Here is a 27,580-nt window from a genome sequence, read left to right on the forward strand (position 1 = left end):
ATCTTTACACCTGTGAGAGATCACTGTGGGAGTAATCAATACAAACCTGTAGTTGAATCTTAACATCTTGTTTCTCAGGGAAAGCATTGAAGTAAAGAGTGGGAATGAGAGTGAAAATGAAGTAATCTCAGTGGCCTTATATCCCGAGCTAAAGAGCTGAATATTCCACCTCTATGGTCTTCCAAAGAATCCTGATGAATTATTCCCTTTATGCCAGGAAAAAGTCAGCGAGTATGCATTATCCAAAGGCCAGTAAGCACGTTTAGTGAGTAAATGCCATATGTAAATGGCTTTAGTGTATGTCTGCCATGCCATTTTATCTGAGGGGGGGCAGGGGGAAATGAGCCCTTGTTTCCTTCAGGCCAACGCGAGCTGGCAGACTGATCAGGTGAATGCATGATTGACAACTTAGTGGGTTCGCCCCACAGACTGCCAGACAGCCGGGAGGAATGAGAGGTGTTGGTTGTAATAGCTCAAATGGACATGCAATTGTTGACTGAAGGATTGCTGCCGACATTTACTTATTTGGATGCGGAACATTTTGATTTCTATCCAGCCTTTAAAAACATTGTGTATTGATGATATAATATGTGATAGTATAATAATGTTGCATAATAAGTGACTGCTGAGGGAACAAGTTTGCCAACATGCCAGATGAATGTGCCAGAGAAAAAATATATAAATTGGGCTCTGCTGAATGGGTTTAGTTGCTTTTTATTTTGGTTGATCGGTCGTTTGGTCCACCACTTTGGTCTAGACTGAAATCTCAGGAAATTTTGGATTGATTGTCATGAAATGCATCAACATGTCACCATTGTTATTTTCATTTTCTCGTTTTTCAACCATGCATATCTGGACTGTTTAAGCCCCAACCTCAACAAACCACAGCCATTCGTTGCACTCTCTGTATTTCACAGGCCACCACTTTCATCTGTGAAAGCAGCTGCTATCTGTTCCCTCATTCCACTCTTCTTCATCCACGACCTCATTCTCTCCTTGTATAATAGTCTGCTCTTCTCTGCACCACGTGTAGCTTTCCTCTCCTGCAGCTCGTTTATCAAGAGTAGGGGGAAGCCTCTGCTCTACAGGCTTTCTAGGGGAGGAGAGGGGATGAGTGGGAGGGAGAGGAGAACTGTTGATGGCTAAAGGAATTGTGGACTTCCACTTCAGGGTGGCTGCAGTTTAGCAGAATTAGGGCAGGATAAGTACTGCATTTAAAAGTATGCCGTACAAATGCCGTACCATAGTAGATGGTAGATATTAAGTTGAATACTCTTGTATGTATTTTTCATATTTTATAATAATTAATTCACAGTTCATTTTAACAGGTAATTTAGATTTTTTCTTTTTGGTTTGTGTATTATTTGCATTCGTTTGGGACACTATTTCTTTATTGCTGGATTTCATTTTTGCGTTTTGCTTGGTACTCATTTTTCCTTGTGTTTTGTTTGCATGGTTGGTATTTTGGTTACTCCACCCTTTGTTCAGCTCACCCTTAATTAGTCATTGTTTACAGCTGTGCTCTCCCTAATGAATTTGATAGGCATTTTGCAAAGCCTATGGAAGAGCTGGAGAGGCGGACCTGTTGCCCTCAGGTACAAGATAAGTAGCAGTCAGCAGCAGCAGTGCAAGCTGCTGACTGCTACTTAGTGCAAGTATTTTAAAGTTTCTCTAAGCGCTTTAAGGCCATGTTAGCAAGTATAGTGAGCAAAAAGTTAGCAAACAATTACACATCCAGCAAGCATGGAGAACATTTACTTAGATTTCTGGCCTCCTTACAAAAGTCCCATTGTTCCTTTAGCCCTGTTTTGCTCTCTACATATCCCTGACGTGTCTTTAACTTGCTAATTGTTGTGTTTTTCAGAAGTATTTTTTTTTTTTTTGCTGACAGCTACCTGCTGCTGCTGGGTCGCTGAGGGACTGAGCAATGATGTAAAATTTCAAGGCATGAAAAACAAAAAGCCATAAAACCAAAGAAAGGCAAAAGAATTCAAGGCCTGTGAGGCTGCAGGGTTGGTAGCCAACGCCCTGTTTCTGCCACGGACAGCAACATATATATAGTGACATATATTTCAGTTACTTATTGACTTACTTACTGAAACATACTATACAAAACATCAAAACTTTTTGCAGGAAGCACTTTTTATATAAACTTTACCGATGGATAGAACTGATAGGACAGTATTCAATACCTTGATATTGGCTATGGACATACTGACTGTCTACTCTTGCTACTCTGTGTTTCTGGTCTCTGTTTCATTCTTCATTTATGCTCTGAAACATTATTCCCCTAGCTTTTGTTTGTGGAAGCATTGTTCACAAAACAGCTTATTGTTGAGGAGACCAACCTGAGTGTGAAGCAAAATGATGCCGAACATGTCGGAAATAGATACAAGGCAAATACTTTGTTTCCCTTTTTTCTGCTATTTAAGCTTGTCTTGTCTTAAAATGTATCAAAGTCACCTGTACCTCTTTCATGTTCTCTTTTTTCTTTTGTCTGTCATTCATCCACAACCTCAAGTTCTGCCTCTCAATAGCTCCTGATGAGTTCCTTTCTCTGCAGCTCTTACTTTTCAATTTCCCTCTCCACCCACCTTGTCCCTGCATTGTATCACTATTCTCTTTCATTTGCTCTTTTCTATTCTCCTTTTCTCCTGTCTGTTCGGCTGTCTATCAGCGTCAGACCCAGGGTCAGTGCCACAGGGAATGCTGTCTGGCTTTAGATGAATCTAACTCAATTACGAGTTCTAGCCTGTCCGTATTTGTAGCTCTGCGTTATCTGTATCATTCTTTAATGTCCTCTTATTTGGTGTGTGTCCTGTTCAATTTGTTTAGTCTTACTCTTAATGCATTGTGGCAAGGAATTGGTCCCCTTTTTGAAAATGAGTTGTGAAAATGAAGATTTAGCCCTGAAGGAATTTGGAGTGTTTCCAGAAAATGAATAAAGTGACTCCACTGGAGAAACTTAAGTTCTCCACAGATAGGGTTTTAACTTATGCCTTGTGGTTCTAGCAGCATAGGAGAAATGGCTGGAGCAGTTAACCATTAGTCATGTTCATTTAAAAGCCACTCCATATCCTCTGAACTTGCTGGTCACCTCAACATCCCCTAAAAATAGCTTTGTTTTCCATTATTTATCGAATTCCCTGCAGCCGAGTGACTAAATATGAATTGCAGCACAGCTTTACTGCAGTATCATTAGCTCAGCTATGATTAAACACTCCTTCCACTCATTGTTTACCTCTTATAAGAATGGAAAAAAACTCCCATTTGATAAGTGGTGCTTGCAAAGTGTAAAAGTAATAGCCTGACGAAAGAAAAGTGCAAAGTTTACTAGGCCTACACAACTTCTGAATGCTTAAAATGAAGTGCTTGTTGGGTTGTTGAACAGCATCAATCCAACAAGTTCTTCACCCCACACCTTCCTGACATCAAATTTGGGGGGCTGAATCTATAACATGAAAGTTGTTGTAGCTTTCCAAAACCAGTAATCAGGTCAGAGTGAAAGTATACAGGGTTTAAATGTTCTCTTAGGCTCTCTTTCTTCATCCTTCACATTCAGTCAACACTTGTTTTTGCTCCCATTTCTCATGAGTTTAAGTCAACAATCTAAGACTTCTTCTAAGCAAACAAAATGGTTTTTTTTTTCTCAAATTTTGCACAGAAATTTCTCAGAGGCAGGAGTTGGGCAGGTCATGACTTTGCCTTCCTTCTACAGTATCTGTAGTTTTATGTGTAACAATTCAACATGTGAACTAATAACTAATGAAAAATGAAGTCAAAATCTAAAGTGTTTAAGTTCGTTTATATTTTGGCCATTCAGAATGTATTAAAAACTTCATTGGCTGTCATTAGACATGGTTGCTGTGGATGCCAGTGCAAAAGGCTTAAGGCGAAAAAAGTTTCTTCCCTTCTGGACTTGATGTCTGTATCACTTTGGGAAAGTGGCTTATGGAACAAAAAACATGAGATATGATCAGTCCTAACTGAAATCAGATTGGATATTATTAAACCAGTTACTGGTGCATTAATAATGCTGAACCTTTAGTCCACCAAACCTCTTCATCCTACATATTCCCATCCATCGGGGAATCAGCAACTCTACATAAATGTCTCATATCACAGATACAAAGATCTTTGTACTGTATATTGCCCACTGCATAAAAATTATTATGTTTAGTCCAGCCTACTGCTAATCTATTGGAGATGTTCAATAATATTTAACTGTTTGTGACTATTCAACCTGGTTACATATTGAATTTTAATCTCCAGAAATATTGTACCCAAACAAAAGCAATTTAAAGACATGTTCTTGAGTGTAAATACTTTTCCAGGTTAAGCTCTGTCCCTGCTTAATCTTGTATCTGTGCAACCAGCTCATACTGCTAGATGCATATCTTTCACTGCTGGTCATGGCTCTGTTCCACTGCTGTGCACTGCTTGAGTTTGACCTTCAGCTTCGCTCCAAGCTGAGAAGTAGCTTTTGCCCCTGCCCCTCAGACACAGGGGGGATTAATCTACACACCTTCATGACTGATTTCACACTAGATTAGAGAATTTCATTCACTTATCCTTCACTCCCGTCATCACTCGTTTCTCTGCTGCTGAGGTGGAGGGCGAGGATCTCTGAACACCTTGGGATTAGAGGGGCAGTCTTTATTATGTAACGCCTGCAACAGTGTGAGTGCGGCTGTGTGTGAGTGGACATTTATCATTGCATGTGTGTGACAGTCTTACACATGCCTTTAGACATCAAGTGTGTGTGTGTGTGTGTGCTAAGTACTGTACTGCATTTCTCTGTATGTGTAAGTGCGCAGGTGTGCCCTAGCAAACGTAATCCCTTGGAGAAAACTCCATGATGGTCTGATTTATTTGTGGAGTAGATTCATCTTCCCGATGGCACATCTGCCTCTCGCCAAGGGCACTGTGCACACTCTGGATTTGTTGGCCCTGCGCTATGCAAACCTAATGAGTATGCATGTTCAGTGGCTATGTGTAAGGAGTTAAAGCCCTGCCTAACTGTAATTGCGCGTATATCAATGCACAGCAGCTCATCCTGGCTTGCCTCAAACCCTTCAATGTGGGTGAGATTGAACCTGACTCATCAACACTCACTAAATATAGAACCATCATCCAACACATAATCCAGCCAAACACTGTACATAAACTGGGGTTTTAAACCCTCAGGAGCTTCTGAGTATTAACAAATCATTTCTGAGGGGAAAGTTGCTGTTTCCTCTCACTTGATATTTCACTTATACTAAAGCCGTGACTGTAATTTACAATTGATAATGTTTATCTTGTTGTGTATGTGTGTGGGAATGCCTGTGTGTTTGTGTCACTTTGAGTGCTGTTGCTTGTTTGCGTGGGGGATCTTTTCTTGACACGTTTCTTGTGCTGTCAAAGCATATTGTGTGTGAGTGATTACCTGTCATCGCAAGCCTTGAGCTCTCCACGCCCCAATCACGCCACTGCTGTTGCTTTTCCATCACTCTCCCTGTCTTTGTCTTTCTTTCTAACCTCTGCTAACCCTCTTTCTCTCCTTTTGTCTTTCCTCTCTCTCTCTGGGTTTCTCATTTTCTCCTTGTCTTTCAGTCGGTGTATCCTGCCAGAAAGGTGATATCTGGGTTTTGAGGTTGGTGGTTTCTTTGATCTGTTTATTTTATTCTTCGTTTTCATTTTATCTTTCCTGAAGGCATTCAACCACCAAACACCCAATGTAGATCTTCATGAAATTCCTGTCAAGCCTGGCTGCAGCTTCCATTTGTAAAACATGTAACAAATGGGCCCATAGGTTGTCCTGATGATGACAAGTCCGCTGGCAGACTCCTTCCTTGGATGTTGCATACTACCGCCTGGAAAAACTTCTTTTTTGTTTGAGGTTTCAGAGACATACTGTGCAATGTGGGATCATGGCACTTTGTCTGCTTTTTGAATTGATCAGGTTTATTTTCAATAGTCTCTTCTTGATTTATTCCTTTTCTTGCTATCCTTTTACGGTCTACTCTCAGGATGATAGTATGTGTATACACAGTACTGTGCACCGGGCAGTTTGAATTATGTTTCCAGAGAGTGAGTGAGATTTTTAATTAACCTCTTTTCCACTTCTCTTTGGCTTGGATGTTGCTGTGCAAGGGTACTGTTGCATCTACATTATAAGAACAAATGGCCTCAGCTTTGTGTCTCAGATAACAATCAGACATAAATATCTGCAGCTAATAGGAGGTAGTGCAGCGGCATTGGTGTATTGATTGTGAGGACCACCCTTTGCTGTGACACAGTTCCTACAAATCTCTGCCTAATTGCAGAGTCTAAATCTCATTACTGTGTATGTGTCTGTTTGTACTTTTCTAAAATACTGTGATCATTAGTCTGTAATAAGTCAAAATGAGAATGTTAATTCATCTTTGGCAAGAGCAAAACTATGAGTGTGGAGTGTGTGTGTGTGTGTGTGTGTGTGTGTGTGTGTGTGTGTTTGTGAGTGGGGTTGACCATGCCATCTGTGTCAGGTTTGGTGCCAGGTCGACCTCATGCTAGGTGGTAAGAGAGCTGTCTTGACTGTGTGTCTGATTTTGTGACTGACGCTGCCTCTGATACTTTGTGACACCTTCTTATTGTCTTCTGGGTAAAGAATGTCACCATCTGTGTTAAAAAGACTCGGATCAGTGATTTGCTTCAGGCAAAATTGAGGAATGTGCTGATGATGGGAATGCCCGTGCCTCATTAAGGATCTAGGCCGGCTCAATGATATGCTACAAGAACAAACTTAAGGTTCTTAAGACAGGAATATAGACCTTAGGTAGACTTTTATCAGTGAAGACATGTACAGTAACAGCAGGAAAAGCATTGGTGTAGATGATGAGTTCCATTTAGCTGCTTTTGTTTTAAGGTTGCAGCAGTTTTTATGTTCTTCGTCTGTAGGTGGCATTGAGTGCTTTTATTATTACTTCATTATCCGAAAGGCCTAAAGGTGACATGTGGAACTGTAGACAATGACAGAACTATAATTAAGTCATTTTTTCAGGTACGGGCAAGGAAACGCACTATGAGCCAATGAAAACCACAAGGAAGAACATGCTGCAGTAGGCACAGGTTTGGCGCAGTGACTGCACTGACTAGAATAGAACGTGGGTGTTGGGAGTATGGAATAAAAATTTGGAGAAACAGAAACCAAATGGAGACAGATTGTGCCTTGGCCTGGCTGTTTGTTTGCAGTGCATTGGGAGAAATTTGTACTAATGACATGCAGGTTTTAAAAAATATTTTAGTAGCTTTTCACAGACAAAAAAGCTGCTTTATCTGTATAGTTGTTTAGAAAACAAATTGCCTCAGTTCTATTCATACTTTTTATCATTTATCAGAGAAATGTACTTTCATGGAAGAAAATAGATATCTCCTGCCTGTAAATTGCATTATAATAATGCATTAAACATCAATGATACTATCAGTAGTTTTACTTGTAGTTGAGTAATATGTCAGTGATCTATAAGTTATTCTACTTGAGTACAGATTTTCTGTACTTTTTGCTTATTATCCACAGACTTTAAATCGATAGCCATTGTTCTGGGTGGTATGCTTCTTTGCTGTCACTGTTTCTTAGTTGTGTCTAAATGTGCAAAATAAGCAGTAAATCTGCTGTTACAAATTAGGTACTCATTGACTCAGTTTTTAATTTAAACCAGCCACACTGTCGGAAATGAAAGTTATGTCACTGCTGAGAGCATCAGCCAGTTTAGATAATTAGATATTTATCTCTATGAGGAAAATATAATCACATGTGGGTCTTTCTTTTGCCTATCTTACATGGTCACAGCCAGGAATCAGCTACACCATGATTGTTTAACTCTTTCTTTATTTACTGCATTGTTCTCCTGCAGAGAATATGCATCTTTTGAAACACTCCTTCACTCGGTGCTGGCTTTTCTTTGCTGTAAGTTGTTACACTAGAGTGAATACCTATTTTGTCTTTTTGTGTTTTGATTGGTACTACATGGTGAGGGCCACCATATACATCTGGACCAAAATGTCACTATCTTGCTCTTCAGTCTGTGTGGCCATGTGGCACTAAACTGTTGGTTAGGCGACAGAGGGGGCGAACTCCACTGAAGCATCCCTGTTTGATAACTCTGCCCTGTGGGAGGAAACAGCAGGCGCCTGAGACAGCTTGGCTCCGGTGCTGCTCCTCTCTCAACAGGTACAGGAGAGTAATGAGTCGAATGCTGATTATCTGGTGGCATTTTGTGTGAGGCTAGAAATAACAAAATAATAATAAGAGCAAACACCTGGGAAAAATGAAATCCTCAGAGACTCAGTCAAACGAAGGTCAAATTACTAAAATATTAATCTTGACTTATTTAATATGTTTGAATAATTTCTTTGATTTTAGGAGCTCTTTAGGATATAATGGAACCATTTCAACAGGCGAAGGATTTGTGAGTGCCAGTGGGATATGAAAAATGTATTCTGCTCATCCCATCCTTTATTGCTTGGTCATTATAAGTCTCGCACACACACTGTCAGCCGACATTTAGGGACAGATGGAAGCCTTGGGGCAGACGTTTTCTTGAATTCAAACAATGGCTGGGGAATCTGTTTTCATTCCTTGTGTTGATCAGGGACACAACTCGCATAAATTAAAATTGATGACACTTCACTAGTTTATAATGGTATCGACCACACAGAGTAAATGCCAGTCCTAAGTGGGAAGACACACAGAGATGGAGACTTTATGGATGGCAAAGCAGATTGATTACAGTATGCACTGTGATTTGAATCAATAGATCACAGAGGTTTGGAGCTGAAATTTCATGCATAAGTTGGGATGCTTAGAGAGCTCTGTGATTAAAGGTCCTGTGTCTTACAAGCCCAGCGTTGCTGTTACGCCTCAGGTCAAAGTAAACAGCAACAACACATCCTGTGTTTTACACCTTATCCATCACAGTAAATCCGACAATTGCCCGGCCACACCTGATGATTTTATACCCTAAAGGCCTCTTTGTGTCAGTGTGCATGACTGTGCACCTTTACTGTATGAGTGCTGTTCAGAAGGTTATCATAGTGCTACATATGTATTGCATTAGGAGACCAGTGGTGTGCTTCGGTGCCTGACATAAAGAATAACTATGGTTGGTAGTTTAACCATGTCTCAGGTGCAGCTTTATGCTTCTCTGGGTGGATGTAAAGCTTAGATAACCTTATACAGGTTGTGGTTAGGTTGTGAACAATAAAATCCACCGTGCATCCTCTCGTAGGCAATACAATAAAAAGCTGTGGTCTCCAGATGTCTAAGGGTTGTTATTGGAAACAGAAATCAACCTTGTACTTCTAAGTCCTGTTCACACTTTGCATTGTTAAAAGTATAAACAAGGGGAATCAAGTTGTACTGTACACTTGGCCCATCAATCAAGTGTACAGTATGAGCTCTACTTTCTAGCCTTTTCCTGTGTAACCCCCTTCTGTCCTCTAGTTTCCCCCATAAGTTTGTCCCCTGTGGTTTTCTCCTTTCTGCAGATTCTCCCCCGTGTGCTGCCCTGCCTGTCCAGCCAATGTCCTCTTCTGTTCCCCATGTTTCTGCAATCAGATACTCAACCCACTCCCATTGTGTGTCCTTCCCATTTAGTCTGTCTACCACAGTTAGTCTCACAAGCTTGTTTGCTCTGCATGCTTGTGTTTTGCTGAATTGTCCTGTGTACCTGTCACTCGGACATCCCTGAAGTCTTTGAAATGGGATTCCTGCCTCTTATTTCTCTTGTGATTCAGTCTATTCTTCCTGGATGTTGACCCCTTGTTTGCTTTTTATCCAGGAGCTTAAAAAATGGAATTGATTACTGATTGATTACTGTTAAATCTCTAAAATAGAGACATGAAAACAAATTCCTTGTAAGTGAAAACCTACTTGACAATAAACCTTTTTCTGATTCTAAATTTGAAAAAGTGTCTATCACAAGCTCAGAGAGTCCAAGACAACCTCTTCAGATGCCCAACCTGAAGTCCGAACCCAAGAATGTTTAACTTGAAATATTGTAAAACACAATAGTTGTAGATCAACTGATGATAAACTATTCGATCAATTATAAATGTAGCTAACTTTTCCTCAAATAAATCATGGCGCACACACATGCATACACTATTTTTATCCGTCTCTCATCCCACACACTGCTGTATTTAGAAATATTACATCTCTGTTTCTCTAACATTAAATGATGCCCTGACTTATGTCTGACCTCTCCATCTGGAATTCTTGTCCCTGCTTGTGTGTGTGTGTGTGTACATATTTTTTTACTCAAAAATTTGTGCATTGTCTTGGAAGTTTGAGCCACATTTTCTTTACTGTAAATTACAGCGACATCAGCACTCATTACTTCCAAGTATTCAGAATTATTCCACAGCAGCTCGACCCCACTGAGGAGGAAAGCTGTTGCCAAGATTAGCGGTAAGAGCTCTTCCTGACGACGACGTGTGGTGAATAAAGCAGAGGCTAATCCTCCCTCCATAGCTGTTGGCTACATGGCCATTTATGGGTGGTTTGGCTGTTGTGTTCTGTTTCCATCTCCTCTGTTAATCCACAGGCAGCTGAAGTGGTTGATGAGACGCTTCAGCACTTGGTATATACACAAACAAACCGTCGCATTCACTGGCGCCCAAGCTCAGTCTGAGCATAATGCACTCGCATTGAAATGCTTTTGTATTTTCTGTTTGTGTGTGCATGTCGGTGCACTGTATGTACACATGAGTGTGCGTTGATATACTTTGTGTGCAAAGAAGTAATATCCTCCAGTATGAGTCACAGGGTGGAAATTAAAGCTTGGGATGATCCCTTCTTCAATGAGCAAACACTTCATTTTGACAGATCATTAACTAGACATTATCTTTCATTAGGCGCCTCTGCATTACTTATTCAACACCCCTAGGACACACATGTTCATCCACAAGTGCCGACTCATACACACAGATAACCCCCTCACACAGAGCTAAATCATGGACCGATTCGATACAATGCATTCGAAACATTCGAATTATCTGTCGCTGGATTTGACACTTACTGGAAGTATCTTCTGCCCACTGATAAAAGTCTTCATGCACCTTGCTGTGGTTAGACTTATCTAATATACACTCAAATCTAATTTCTGAAGCTCCCATTCATCTCATCCATTTCCCACTGGTATCATAGCACACAGATCACGCAACCACTTTACAGATGGGCCGAGTAATTAGATTGACAATGAGTTTTACAAGAGAAGAGCAGGCAGAGTTGTAAAGAGCATCCAGATAAAAAGAGGGACGCTCTTAAGAGCACCACGAGAGAGGAAATGATCGCATCGTGTAGTGGTAATTCAGATGCCTGCTGCTCACAGTGGAGACAAGTGGAGAGGTACCGAGCTAAAACACCAGCAATGCAAACCTCCCCCTCCTTTACAATAGTATTGGCAACGCAACTTTTGTTTCAGCTCAAAAACAACCCTCTGGCGACAATAATGGGACAACACATTTCAGGGTAGAGGCTGTGGTGGTTTTCGGCCTACAAGACTCAATCCATCTGTCTGCTCTGCACATCGGCACTCTTCCTGTTTACTCTCTCCATCATATCCTGCATCTACCCACCAGCCTCTGCTCTCAATCCATCTCCTTAGCAGCTTCCCACACCCCCTCCCCCCCGCCTATAAAAACCCCATGTGCCTGCCTCGGCCAAGCACACCCCAGCGATCTATCAGAGGCTGATTTTATGGGCTTTTCCCCCTACTGATGGCTATTTAGCCGGCCTCGCCCAACCCTTGACAATTTGTTATTGTAAACATTTGTCCAACACATTTAGGCTGTTTGCTTTGACGGCACACTGATGAAAAACAAGGACGCTTTATGGAAAGTTATGACAATTCATTGCACGACCGATCAATGACACATCAGGGAAACAGGAAGTGATAATGAGCCTTGTTGCGAAAGCATATTGAATAGATAACAAAACGAGATGAGGGATGTGATGAGCCATTGAGATAAATGGGATTCAACAACATGTCTCTTGATTCACCTTTTAGTCGATGAGATCTTAAAAATGTCTCCAGACTTTAATCTCACCTCTTCCTCTTTATTTATTGTTTTTCTCTCTGTTGTTGACCATATTGGTTTTCGTGAGCGTGAGGAGGACTTTAACTGGATTCTGTGCGCTTGGTTGCTGTCAATGCTTCAATACACAAGCCCGGGTTGCATCGCGCTGATGGAAGGGCGCTTACACACACGAACACTGCTAGCAGAACATGAGAGGCTGTCCCCTCAGAGCTGAAGACCATTAAATGTCTATGAAAAATCACTTTAAATCAGCTGTTATACCTTGTGAAACATTCGTAGGTGACTATGGGGTGGGGTTTCCAATCGTGTATGTCAGTGTCGAATTTCAACTGTGTTTTCATTTGGAAGGATGGTATTGAGAACAATTCAATCAGGTATAGAATAAGCAAATCAATTTGACTGGTTTGTAGCGGAACAAGCCTCTTGGTTCACTGAGCAGTACTTTTCATTACACCGGGGCAGCGATAGAGGTGCATGTGTAAGTCTGAATACACAAGTGTATACATGTGTTTTCACGCAATGTGACTCTTGAATAAGAGAAGCAGAAAATGGGTTGAAGCAACTGTTTTTTTCCCCCTCTCTGTACAGGCACATTAAAGCATTATGATGCACTCTTTCTAAAAAACAACAACTTATCTTCAGCAAATAATGAGGGAAGAGAGAGAAGGGCACTGACGTACAAAAGGTCCTTAGCGGTCCACAAATCCAGGACATTGTGGTTCGTGGTCAGTGCCCTAATCCTGAGACCTGCAGGACTCCTAACCACCAAAAACCTTTTAAAAGCAGTGTAATGCCTCTTATGTCATGTTTTTTTTTTTTTTAATTAACCTTATGAGCAATCTTTTTAATAAACACATCTACAATACAATATCTGCTCATTGTTAATGTTTTTCTGGTTATATTTAACCAAATTAAAATGCTTTGTCAAGGTTAGGGAAAGATCATTCCTCATGGATAAATATTTTAAAATGTCAATAGGAAGAAAACATTGTGTGACAAAGCCCAGTCCTTCCCTGACCTTAATCAAAAAGTTTTAATCAAAGTAAAGCTTGATCCCGAGCTCCTGCTTTGTAAAAGAATGTCACACTTTCTGTACTGGAGAGCTGCTGCCCGTCAATGTGATCCAGGCAACAATAAGGTGTCCTCCAAAAAATACTGTATTTGACAAAAACATGCAACAGTCTATAAAAAAATGTTTATGGTACTACGAAACTATGAATAAACGCACTACTGGACATCTTATTTAAACTGACACCCCACCAAACTAACTTTGAGTTTTTCTCTGTCAGACTGTATTTAAATGATGAATGTGGCACATAGCAGATGGATGATTTGTGTCAACACCAATGATCTGTTGATTAACCGTCATAGAGGGCACCTCTATGGGATAATATGCTCCAGTATGAATGTGTGTGGGTGTGTGAGTCTGTTTGTCTGCCTTCCCACAAAAATGACTTCACTGTCTGAATGGAGAGGACACGTCTAGGACAAACTCCACAAGGACACATGGCAGGAACAAAGAAGGTGGCAAAAAATTTGAAACAACATAGTAAGAGGAAATGGAAATAAAGGCGAGAGAGTAAAAGAGAGAGAGAAAGCATGCACTTTACTCTCATGAGTAATTCATACAGGTTTCTATTATGCCTGATTTTTCCTTCCTCCAGGCCAGTAAACATAAAGAGACATTATTCAGCTGCTCTCTATAGTAGACCTAAAACACAGGCATTATACACTGTCATTGAGATCCCTGTCTGTGTGTCACTCTCTGTGGTTCTCGGTGGGTGTCATCCCTCAGGCAAAAGGTGACGTGGGTAGCAGCAGCCCAGCTGACATCTGTCAAAAGCTATCACAGGTTTTAAAAGCTCGCTGAGACAGCAAACGTACCTGCGAGAGATCAGGGGTTACATTATCCTTCTTATCCTGAGACAGCACCATAAAACAAAATAAAAACAATTACAGTCAAGGGAGAAAAATCTGACACACGTGGAGACGGAATCTGTTTATGATTTCTGAAGGTCACACACTCGTCCTGTTCTAGATGGTGTTATCACATATCTCTGGCTTAGGGGAGAAAGATGGAGATAGAGGAAAGAGAAGAGAGTGTGGACAGGCGCAGAGCGAGAGCGGACAGTCGCTTTGGATTAGAGTTACAGGGGGTTTGATGGAAACAGTTGAGATAGGAATAAACACACAAAGAAGGGGAGGATGGAGAGAGAGAGAGAGAGAGAAATTATGATTCTTTTAAAGCTCAGATGATGGTATGTGGTTTGGAGCCAGGCGGTAGCTGTTGTTATTAAAACTGTATATAAGAAAATGAAGTTTATGGATCTAAAGGACATATTGTAGATAAAATGCCCTGCAGAAATACAGTCGTTTAGTACAGTTTGGGGTTTTATGGTCAAATGATGGCATGATGCCTTTTCATCACTTTCCTTATAGCCAATACTTAGAATATATGGTTTAATCAACATAGAGGTTCATACAGACAAGATAGGCTTTGAAATAGAAAAAGAAATGCACTTTGCTGTTATTATTTTTTTTACATGAAGACCCTAAAATAATAAAAACATTTGTTATTATATTTTTGTATAGCCAGACACTTAGACAAAGAATATAAATGGCTTTTCAGTTGTAAGTCTCTGCTTATTAGGTGCTATGCAGCAATCATTTGTCTGGCTTTTAAACATGAATATTAATAGCAGTCCTTTAGTGGTATTTAAAAAAAATATATAATCCCACAAGGGATAGCCATTAGTCATAGTATGACTCAGTGCTATAGCGATTATGAAAACAAATAATTTAGAATTGAATTGTATTCTTGCATCTAAAATTTGTATTTTTTATACCAAAACCAAAGAGTTTTCACAGAATATGATTTCTGTTTTCATCCATTTTTTTAATTTCCATTTAAAGTAAGAAACTTTATTGAAAGACCACAGAAGCAAAATGAACTAAAAGAACAGATGCATAGTTTATATTAGTAGCCTTAAAAGCTGTTTACTGTATATTATTAGCATCTAATATGACAACATTAAGCAGTAAAAACAAAAATGGTTCCATATATGCACCATAAAATATTTAGAACAACAAAGATCTACTGACGGACAAACTCGGACAAAGTCATATTTATTAAAACTGACAAGGCGTGGATCATTTATTGTTTGTTCACGTGTTGTTAATGCGTAGTTGTGTGTGTATATTGTGTGTATATTGTTTGGTGTGTGTGTGTATCCAAGTCTCGCTGGACATCATCAATCAGTCACTCAGCCAGTATTGGCTGTGTGACTGAGGCCAAGCTGACAGCTCTGTGCTGGAGGTCGCGGGCTGTGGTGAATAATGAAAGGAAGTGTCATTTAGACATATGAAGTGCTTTTTAATGCAGCTTAACAAGCAGGGTTTTCCTTTAGCTTTGGGAAGCTTGAAGCTATGCAATATCATCAGAGACAGTTTTTTTTAAGTTAATCCTTTTTATTCTGTCTTTTCCACTGAAGAGCAGAATTGTTCTGGCAGTGAATCTTCACCCTTCTCTCGCATGATCTCTGAGAAACCGCAAATATTGAACAAGGTGTTTGAAGAAAAACGTTAAGCTTTACATAGAACATTTCTGCTTTGTTTTGCTGTTACAGTGCAATATCTGACATTCACACGCACACACACACACACACACACTCGCACCTTGGTTTGGGAATCCCGGAGTTTTGTGCTATTAATATGCACAGCACATTTTGGCTCATGAGAGAGTTGCCAAGGACAGGGGACTAACCTTGGGGTTGCAGTGAGAGCCAGACGGTGCATCTCAATACTTTGATGAGTGTGTCTCCCCCTCCTTTTCCTCTCCATTGTTCATCTCTCCCACTATCCCAGCTTATCAATTACTTGCAGGCACCAGCAACCTGTACGTCGGAGTGTCTGTTTGAGCTTTTGAGTAGGCGTGATTAATCCGGTTACAAGGTGCTGGTGGTTCATGGGGAGACATGGGTGGATATTAAACGGCTAATTCGGACTTGACTTGAATTTTAGCAATGTGCAGCTGCACTCACCTGCACATCGACAAGTAGTTTTTTATGGTAAGTTGCAGCTGAATAAGGTTATAGGCTAATGCTGTCATGAGAATAGCTCAGAAAAACTGTAGGAAATTATCTTTAATCTGGAAAATGACAAGACCCCTTAATGTTTTGTGCTGGTAAAAATATTGATGCAAACAACGTCTTGCTGAGAAAACAGCAGACCTCCATACTGGCATCATGCCCGGTATCTGCAATTCTGTTCTGGGATACAACAAGGTTGTCTCTGGGTCACTGCACAGCTATAAAGTGTATGTCCACATCTAGGTTTGTCTAGAAGTCCCGACCCTCCAACTAAACCCTGCAGTCACAGGCAGCCTCTTCAACAATGACTCAACCGATTCCCTTTATTTTGTCTCTGGCTCGCTAAATCCCCTCTAACTCAACATGAATCGATCTCCCCATTTCCCCTATCCGTCATTCTTGCACACTCCTCCTCGCCTTCATTTAGAATCCACCTCTCCTTGTCTCCTTTCATTTACCACACACAGAAATCCAATCACTATTCAATCGTCCGTATCTGTGAAATATTTTGTTGGTATTAGATGACAGAAAAAGCAAGCTTTGTGGTTAATGTGGGTCTCCCTTTGTTTATTGGCAGCACACAGGGTTCAAATGAGGCTTAGCAGCGGGAGCATCCAACTCCTCATGACCTTAACTCACCTCTTTTTCAGGGTGTTTTGGTGCCTTTCAGTCATACTATACACTCAAAATTGTAACTGATCACAAAAAAACAACAACTATGTATCTGGGATTGAGACGGGTTGCCAGGCTACTATCAGGACATGGTCATCCACCTGCTGCTTCTGAAAGGGTAACTTCAGTATTTTCCCCATGTTTTTGTAGCAAAATGACAAATGGGGACAACAAGTTTGGGATTTATTGACTGAGAGAGAGAGAGCACTGTAGCCTGCAGCTAAATGGACTACAATATAATCCTTATGGACGACTGTGCCCTGTCAAAGCACGCTGGCTTAGATTGTTATTAAGAATGTCTGACAATACGACCCTACAGACAAATAAATCTGTTCTGTTCCTTTCACCTGATCCGCTCAAGGAAGAACATAAATGTTCAAGCGAACAAGAGTGTTTTGTGTTGGAGTACAAAAAGCGTAGCTGATGCCTTGACTCTGCTGGGAACGACTCTGTGATGTTGAGGCCGCAATGCTGTTTTGGTGCTTTTTCCACACTGCTTCATGCCCCACCAGTTTCAGAAGATGAGCGTTTTGCCTGCCTGATTTTGTTAACTTGCTCTGAATTGGTTATTTTTCCTTTATTTACACGCTTCCACCATGCATAAGTAGGCTACGTAATTAAATTGTTACCCTACTATCTGTTTTGTTTTTAATGATCTGCACGGGTATTTTATTTCGAAATACACTGGATTCTCTATGATGTATCTGTGTCTGACTTCCTGCCAGCTTGAAGTACTCTGTGTTGCTTGACTTGCCTGGTCACGGCTTCCATCAAAAATCATCAAGTCATGGCTGAATATTTAGCTGTTTACAAAATGGGGATAGGTGACTGTATTCAATTTGGTCAGGAAATACTCATACTAATAAAAGACCACCAAGCAGTCTGTGAAGCTTTGGAGGCTGGTGATGTTCCTTTGGGTGCTGTGACCCTGTGCCAACAGACTACTGGAGATTCCTCAAACTGGATCAAGCGTTTCCATAATGTTGTCAAATATGTATAACAATCTGATAGTCAATGGTAAAGACAAAAACATGTAATGGATGTTCGTAAATTGACAGAATGCAAGGTTTATGTGGTAGCCTGTTTTGCAGCCTCAGCAAACTTGTCTTTGGCAGGTTTGGCAGAAAAACCCTGAAGTTTCATCATATAAGCAACGCCAAAACAGGCGAGATTAAGGTTTCCTGTTGTGTGATCAGTAAAAAAAAGTAATCATAGATCTGACCAAACAGAGTTGGCCTAATGTACCAAGGGAAAAATCATTTGTGTATGCATCACATTATTAATGCTTGTTTTCAGCAGCAGTTTTCAGAAAGATTCTTACCAAGTCAAACCCACATGTCTTCCGGTCTGCTAGTAAAAGGCAAACACACAAGAACAAGATAATTTTAAATGTGCTGTATAATTACAGAATTGCGAGTTCAATCAGGAGTGACTTTAAAATGACTTTCTGCTGTAGCCAGCCTTAGTTCATGTCAGTTATTGTGGATTTAAAAAGTGTCCAATTGCAAGTAGTCACAACTAATCACATCTGATTAGTTGGGGCGGCTGTGGCTTGGCGGTAGAGCGTGTTGTCTACTATTCAGAAGATTGGCGGTTCAATCCCCTTCAATCTGAATGTCGAAGTGTCGTTGGGCATGATACTGAACCCCAAATTGCTCCTGAAGGCTGTGCCATTGGCGTATGAGGGTTAGCTCCTAAAACTGATAAGCTTTTTGAGTTGACACCTTGCATGGCAGCTAATGGCACCAGTGTATGAATGGGTGAATGAGATACGTACTGTAAAGTGCTTCGAGTGGTTGGAAGACTAGAAAGGTACTATATAAGTACAGTCCATTTACCATCTGCTACGAACCAGAGTATTTAGCCATACTTTTGGCAAAATCATTTGAACATACTAACCGCGATGAATAAAGAGGAGGCAGAGGTTGACAGTCCACCTTGAAAATGTGCATTCCATCTTCACAAAGGACGGAAGTTCTGATGCTGTATGATGCACAATTAAACATTTTCAAGGACGGAAGTTCTGATGCTGTATGATGCACAATTAAACATTTTCTGTACCTTTTGCGATCCAGTCTGAGAGTCACCCACAGGAATCCCACCAGTCTCCAGAGCTTCAAAGCCTTGTTGGTTCACCCCCTGCCTACCGCCTCTGTCTCTACTTGTCTACTCTTTTCGGAGCTCTTCAACTGTATACTACATGACACAAAGTTGAAAATGTCATACGTAACACTTAGCTATGCTTTCTGTATTCCAACACAACAAACTCTTCCTGGCGGGTGCGTTACTACACTCATTTCCACTGTAGTCTTCCTGCAACAAGTCACCTTGCCTCTCAGGACGAGACTTCTCCTTGAACGAGACTTGGACACACACACATACAAGCAAAAGTAACAGAAAATATTTCATTTCTCTGTAGGGTTGTGTTGTCAGACACTTTCTGAGTTGGTTATAAGCAAAAACATGCACTTATAGTGGACCTGTGACGGTGCATAATTGCTGCAGCACACTCACTCAATACTGGACCAAATTCAAAACTTATTGTCCCCATTAGTCACTTTGACACAAAAACATCCAGGTTGAAAAATTCCAAAGTTATCCTCTAAAGGCTTAGTGTACTTCAGATTAGAGTTTCCACAGGCGCCCTTTGCTTTCTGTGGAGAAACAAAACCAACCAACCAACTTTCACCAATAGTCTCTGAAGGCATATTTGATGGCAAAAACAATTTTTGCTGTGGTATCACTCACTCTGAGACCTCATGAGGAACGAAATTAACAGCATGTTATCTCTCACAGAAGCCAAACCATCATCAGCACCATCATCTCTTTGAACCAGTCTACATATCACATTGTACTACAAGCTCTCATGGTAGTTCATGGGCTACATAACATATGTATTTTCATGTAGGCACTGCATGTAGGGAGTGCTACATGAGACATGCATGGTTGAATGATAATTTCAGTGACAGATATGACACATAAGGCAGCCCCATCTGAAGACAAGGTCTTCTGGCCAACCTTTTAGTAACATGTGTCTGATTCAGATGCCAATTGATTCCTGAGAGATCAGGATGGATGACTGAGCCAAGTGGTGAATGAGGCGGGAATCTAGCACCCAGCACAGTTTACACCCTATTTTAGCAGGGCGGCAAAGGGCATGAACATCTGGAAAAAAAGAATAACTTCTCCACACAGTAACAGAGTGACCGCTCATGCTTGAGATAAATGAATGAACGGATGGATAGAACGCCCGAGAGAGCGTCATTGATGCAAACTCTGTTATAATGTAGGGAAAATATGGCATCAAAGACAGATTGCTTGACAGATTGTGACCAAATGTCATGCTGTAGTACGCGACTGAAGAGTGAGGCAAAATGAGGCGAAGACACAGAGAGGGAAAAGAAGTGAGGAAGAAAAGGGATAGACACAAGGCTTCCCAGAGCCAGTGAGTATTTATAGATCAGATATAGTCAGAACCTCTGCCTGGCAGCAGCAGTGTGCTCCTTGTTGATGTCTCTGTACACATCCGACACGGCTCTGACTCAGTGGAGAACATTAGCAGAGGATGTGATGGTGATATTAATGGCAGAGAGGCAGTTCTGACGACCCGCTCACTGAATGAGATTCTGCACATGAATGGAGACAGTTAGTGCCGGTCATACTTTACAGTACTGTACAGACACACGTGAGTAAGCATAAGGAGGAGGGAATACCTGATAATTAATTAAGTCATAAATAGTTCATGGATAACTCTGGTGTATGGGCTGTATAGTAAATGATGAGTTATTGGAGAACACACTGGGAAATACTATATTAGTAAATTAATTATGTGTAAAGTGTTACCATGTCATTAGGACATTTCATTGTCATATTCATGTTTTGGCTATATTTATGCTTATTAGAGCTCCAAAAAATGTGAACAAATACGTTTATTATATAATATTTCGCTTCTTTCTGAGTCTGTTTCTCTCCGTCTTTGTGCGTGTGCGCGTTCCAGCCCATGTGAGAGAGTGGCGCGCTCGGTTTCCTCAGCTCCTGGATGCTGAGAGCGCACACAGAAACAGACACGGGAACTTACATGGCTTACATTTTTTTTTATCCACGACATATCAACTATGACTTGTTAACGTTTGTATACCTTTAGCCGTCCTCTCTGAAGGCGAAAACCTACTATCATTTTAAAAGTCGCCAACATATCAGCTGTTTCTCACAGTTCCACATTCCGGCGCACACACGGGGGGAAAATGAAGGCGAAAAACCGTGACCAAAGCTTGTCGGACTCAAGAGAGCTGGACGGATCCTATGACCAGCTTACGGGTAAGTAAACCGGTGTTTGAAACACCGGTGGATGTTGTTGCCTGCAGAAAAAAAAAGATTCACTATGTAAAGCTGATAATCTGATCCGCATAACTTCAGGTGGCTTTAAAAATGTCACAACCTGTCCGTCATTCCTCTCATCACCCACAGAAAAAGGACTAAATATTTGTTGGTTTATCATAGATATTGAGTTTATTTGTAGTGCGCCCCCACAAGTTTATATGCAAGTTTATATAGTCTTTGTCGTAGTTTAATTTTCAGCTTCCATGGTAACACATTTTTTCTGTTTTATTCCTGTAGTTGCCGTGTTACCCTACTAAAGTGGTGAAGCATTTCTAGTTCTTTACCATAAGGGATAAAAGAGAGAGTTGAAAAACAAATTTTAATCTGAAGAAACACACATATTGAATCTTTTTAATGCCTGTGTTGCATGTCGGTGTTGTTGCATAACGTCGTGCGTAAAATTGGTGAATGATGGTTGGTTTATTCTCAACAATTAAAAAAAAAAAGAAAAGAAAAGAAAAAAAGGTGATATTGCTGGATTGCTCAGCTATGGGAGACCACCTTGCTTACTGTCGTCTGCTATGAAAAGCGCTGCGGGATAGATAACACCTGTCTGACCGATGTGATGCCCACATTGTGGAGCTCGGACAGATTCCACTGCTTTGGCGTGTTATCGCTTGAATCTCTCATATGGTGGTGAGCTTTACCAGATGAGTCTGGGTCTGTAGTTTTTGTTTTTAATGGCTGATATTACATCTGAGCGACACTTAATAATGCCATGTGGATTTTCAAACGGGGTAAATTCGTGCGTAATTTTCGAGTGTCTGCTGTGTGGTTTGAATAAAATATGAACTTGGACCTATATGTGTTCGAGCTCATGACAGTACTTCCACTTTATCAGATGAGACTTGACACACATCAATGTCAACGCGATAGAATGAAGCCGATCATTGACACATACCTGTGTTCCTCTGTGCGCTTGAGGTATTTCCCTGTCACCACAGCCTCCCTCCCAATGTCACATTATAGCCCGCAGCTCTCCCCGAGTATGTGAGCACCGTTTGCCTCTTAAGTGCCAGCTGCCTAAATGAAATGCCTGCTTGTATGCCTAAACACATCTCAGGCCTGCAGAGGCAAACTGTGCCTGTCCAGACAGCTGTGTGCCTGGAGCTCCAGGGGACACCCTAATCTCATTAGTGCTATAGTCCTCATATTAGCAGCACAAATTTGATGTATCTGAAATTAAGGAAAGATTGCAAGGTGTCTCATTGAATCCACGAGTGTTTGCAGCAGATGTGCACTGTGTGGATCTTTTGCTGGGTTTATCTGTGAATATCAAAGCGTGTGTGTGGGCTATGTGTGTGTGGGGGTGAGTTAAGAAGCAGCGGCTTCACTTTTCTACAGCCCATTGTTGAAAGTTTAAAAAAAAAAAGAGAGAAAGAATTTGTTCTGCTGTATTCAAAAACATCCATCAGACTTCACAATTCAATATTGTAAGTCACGTCAAGCAACCCACATAGCGTGCTGACCGCCAAGCTTGGACAAACACTGAGCTTTGCAGAGACACACTTCAGTAGCTCGACTGTCTTTTCTCCTGGTTTGCTCTCTTCAGATTGTCTTCGCTTTGCAACTTTACCTTTTGGTTCTGTAATTAGATGCAGATCAGTATGCAATACACACAAGATGATCAGTGAATGTGACAGTGGAGGAGAGCAGGCTGTCTGTAATGTAAATTTTCAAACAACAACAACAACAAAAAAAAAATCTGCACTTTCCTCTTTTTATTTTCTTCCTCCATCGCCTCCTCTCTCTCTTCAGTCTAGTTTGTTGAAATGGTCCCTTGTGTCTTACTGTCCACAAGAAGTCATATTGCTTTTTTAATAGTTGGGAGAGGGAGAGAGAGGGGGGGCCAAGTCACTCAGTGTGGCGGAGCAATTTACTCCTGGCATAGTTTTTAATGACTTTTTCAAAGCTGTGAATTGCATGGTTAATTCATCTTTTGTGAGACGCTGTCAACTCTAAAACATACTTAGCCCTGATATAGTTTGCATGGTTATTAAGGCTGCCTTTTGCCAATACGAGTCAGTGTAATGAAGATGTGATTCAGCTAAAGCTGTGGAGAAATATTGCTGCTCTTTTGTTTATGGCATTTTTCATATTATTTAAGTGGCTGACTGTAAAGTGGCCCAGCGTACACTGTGTGTGCATGCATGGATGACAGAGAGAAAACAGGTGCACAGGTGATATTCTGTGTAATCTCCACTCAAGTGAAAAAAGTATACAGTGCCATGTGAGGCCATGACTTGTGAGAATGGATTCTTAAGTGGGTTTTTGGGTGGGAAGGACAGCTACAGGTGAGTCATTCTTCTTACTTACGCGCAACCTGTGTGTGCTAGATGAGAGAGAAAGAGAGAGTATGTGTGTGTCTGTGTGTGTGTGTGCTTAAAGCTGACCTACGCCGCTTAAAGGTAGTGTGGGTGGTCTCCAATCACCATTGGAGTGAAATGTAACCCTGTAGAAATGGCTCGCTCTCAGCCTGCTACATCGAGCCGACGTGCGCCCCACTGTGTGTGTGTCGGAGTGTGTGGTAGCCTGGCATTCCCCCGTTGTGTTAAAGAGCACCGACTGAGATTTGAGAGGTAATTATAGAAGCGTGGTGCAGTAATCTCCTCATCCACCTCGCAAGCTACACTCAAGAGGAATCATATCACCTACACACACACACACACACACACACACACACACACACACACAGTGGCTTTTCTCCACATATGCATATTATCTGTCATGCTTCCTTATCCTCGCTTCAAGTCCAGAGTATTATCTAAAGTTTAAATCGGTAGTGGTTGTCAATCATCCCTTTGTCCTGTCTGACAGTAATAATGTGCCTCACCTCATGTGCTAGTGAAGAAGATGAGAGTGTTTAATAAAGTTCACGTTTTAAATATTTCATCGAACCTTATACTTTAATAATGTGTGTAATAATGATGTAGTGATGATGACTGTAGAGGAATAAGAAATACATTTTTAGAAATGTATCTGTGTTTAGCTGTGTAATCTTTAATAGTTGATTGACAATCATGTAAGTCTGTATAGTGGTTCTACATCCTTAAATACAATATTATACTGTATATGTAAAAAATATATTTTTTTTAAAAGAAGTAAAATATAATATTTGATGGTTTCCATAATCTTCTACAATATAATTTGAGTATGTCTGGGGTTTAGACTGGCGGGATGTATTAAAACAAGACATTTATAGAGGTCTCCTTGCTCTCTGAGAAACTGAAACGACATTCTTCACCATTTTATGGACAAAATCCTAAAATTATTATTAAGTCATATAATAATTGTTGTATTTTATGAAAATAATTAAGCCCCATCTGTGTTTAATGTTTTATTTCTGAGATATTGCACTCTTTGTTTTGAATCAGACCATATGAGGATTAGCTGAATGTTGTTCAAACATTGACTTGTTTGTGTGTTTGTATTCAGAGGGTATAAAGTACAGAATGCGGAGGACAGGTTAGGTGATGATGTCCGTCTCTTAGATTAACTCGTTCTTGGCAAAGAGAGCTGATCGCCCACTTGCTGACAGTCAGCACAATCCTACAGATGCACCAGTCTTGCGCACACAATAACAGACAAAGATTCAAAATATTATTGCTCTTACAGTAATTTCATCTATGGTAGGTGGTGCTGCACAGAAATGATCTCATAAGGTAACTTGAGGTGAGATCTTTTTTTCCTTGACTCCTAACTCAACAAATATAGGGAACTTCCACTACAGTTAACTTGTCTCATGCATCAGCTCAGCTCTCAGCTTGCGTTTGATAGTTCTGGACAGTTTGTTTCTCACACACACGCAGCTCTTAATGAGCAATGTTAAAAGCACTGGCATGCTAGAGTCTAGCCAGGCTTGCGGCCAGGATAGACCTCTCCTTTGGCTAGGAAAGATAGCCATGAGAGAGAGTAGAGGTGTTGAGGTGAGGTGAAGGGTATTAGCTAATCTGGGAGCCACATGACACACACACACACACACACACACACACACACACACACACACACACACACACATCAACAGATGAAAGCCCCCATGGTGAAAATAATAATTTACCCCTGCTAGACCGATTCCAGAGCTAAGATTGGCTTTATAATTGAGCCTGTCAGAGGTAGTTTAGTCTAGAGTCACCTTCATGGCATGACAGTTTTTCTGTATTTAGAATTATAATGGCCACTGGCACTAATTAAAAGCCTTGATTTGAATGTGTCATCTGATGTGCCGTATGACAAGTTTCCTCATCAGGGATCCTCTCTGGATTCACAAACTCAGTTTCCTCCAGGAAGTGCCAGAATTGCTGATGTGAAATGACTGGATTCCTACATGGAGGGATGCTTGGAGTGGTTCACTTTGACTTATCTGTCACATTGGTTACATCATTGAGGGAGAGAAATAAAAAAAAAAAAGAAAAAGAGGGATGGCATAACAAAAGAAGATGGGAAGGGAAGGGACAAAGGAAGGACAGAAGCAAAGAGCAAGAAGATGAATTATGCTGCAGACAGGATTGCATTTTCAGGCAAATCCCAGTGATGCTCTTTGGTAGTCTGTAGGTGTTGTTTGCCCTGTTATAAAATAAAATAAAAAAAATCCTCCTGCCAATCATTTTCTGCTAATGCACAAGTCCTATCCATCAGGATAGTCCTGTAATGATATGCCCACCTGAGGCCGGAGTTTGTTCGCCATTCCCTTACAGTAAAGTGGATTAGATGTTTGCTTGTAAAAATGAATAAGTTCTCTTAATTGCCCATCCATTCCTCACTGTCCTCGCCCCAATGACCCCGCTACATTTCTAAATAATCTGACTGACAGTCCCCACTTAAGCTGCACTCTCCTTCTCTCTTTTTCTCTAACTCTATCGCTCTATCACACTCCACCCCCTCACTCTGTCTCCACTCTCACAAATCAGATTATATAATAATATCATATATATTTCTGTCTCTAACAGAGTGTCTTCAGTGTCCTTATTCATCCCGCCTCCTCTTCTATGCTCTCCCCTTTGTCAGTGTCTGCTCGTCCATCCACTCCTCTTCCTCCCTTCTCTCAAACTCTCTCATGCAACAGCGGGACTGTAGCTTAACCGGGCCTGAAAGCCAGAGTCAATCCTAACGAGTTTTCATCGTTGACAGAACCTACGAAGGGCCGGGCAATCGTTAATTAAAATAAGACCTGCTCACCTCTCCCTTGCCGCCACCCCCCTCTCCTTCCACTCTACTCTGTAAACACATTCAGTTTTAAATACCTGCAGGGAGATGGGAAAAGGATGGAGAACAAAGCAATGGAAAATGGGAAGACAGGAAGGAGGAGCATAACTTGGGAACTGGGAAGATACATGGTCTATGCGTGTCTCAGATTAAAGATGAAGGAATTAAGAGGCAGCGGGGAGCCAAAACTCAAAGACATGTTTGATTCTAGTCAAATATGTTCATCAATAAATTCATCAATGAGTGATTGACTGATATGTGCCATTCCTTGTGTGCGTCTCTCTCGCTGTACAGTCACCTACAACATCTGATGTGCATTAGAGGGTTATTTTCTGTTCATTAGCTCAGCCATTTTTCATTAGACTGATAGTAGCTCATCAGTATGGTGAGGAGGAGAGACCTGCCAGATAGCCAAACAATGTTACCATGTTTTACTATGTGGGTCACAACCTTTTTTGCTTTCCTTGCACATTTTGACTCAATGTGTATGTGAGGGTTTGTCTAACAGAGTCCTGTGTCCTCAGAGATCGGATTAAATGTCTCAAATGACTCAAGATCGAGGATCAGTGTGGGTGTCTGTGTGTGTGTGAAGCTCTAAACATGGGTAGAGGATGTCTGAAGGTCATGTGAGACTGCCATCAACAGAGGGTTTCACGGGATGTCAGGAGGAGTGTCTGGGTGTGTGCTGCTTTTTTCCCCTTTCTATTTACTAGAGGTGTAACGGTACGCAGTTTGGTATGTACCTTGGTTTTGGTGGTCAAGATTTGGTATATTTTTTTGGCACAGCAAGAAAAACCCACAACATTTTGTGGCCATAATTCTTACTTTAAGAATTTAGGCGCGGATACTGGCATATTTTTAATAAAGATAAATAACACACTCCGACCTGTTGATAATTCCTGAACACCTGCATCTTCCCTATCCTCTTGTGTGTGTGTGAGTGAGAGAGAAAAGTACAGACGGCACAAACAAGCAGACAATAAGTGAGTGTAATTTAGTTTTGAACAGGCCTGCCGAGGCTCCATTCACTGAAGCTTCTTCGGTAACAACTTCAGTCTAACTGACAGCACAGCAGAGAGTGATAAAGAAGGAGGTGGAGGTGATTAGAGGAAGCCTGGGGTTTTCTCTTGTCAAAAGCAAAATCTCTCACACAATATAGGCATAAAGACACACAC

General features: G+C 41.0%; 1 protein-coding gene across 1 annotated transcript in view; it reads left to right on the forward strand.

Moving 5' to 3' along the window:
* Nucleotides 1-20,778: 20,778 nt before the first annotated feature.
* The window catches only part of LOC104929806 (Kv channel-interacting protein 2), an 87,773-nt gene continuing 80,971 nt past the window's right edge, over nt 20,779-27,580 (forward strand). The window contains exon 1 of the mRNA XM_019260832.2: nt 20,779-21,140. Coding sequence (XP_019116377.1) covers nt 21,068-21,140 — 73 coding nt within the window. The 5' untranslated portion in view covers nt 20,779-21,067. The remainder of the gene's footprint in view (nt 21,141-27,580) is intronic.

The sequence above is a fragment of the Larimichthys crocea genome, chromosome III, assembly GCF_000972845.2.
Source record: "Larimichthys crocea isolate SSNF chromosome III, L_crocea_2.0, whole genome shotgun sequence".
Lineage (NCBI taxonomy): Eukaryota > Metazoa > Chordata > Actinopteri > Sciaenidae > Larimichthys > Larimichthys crocea.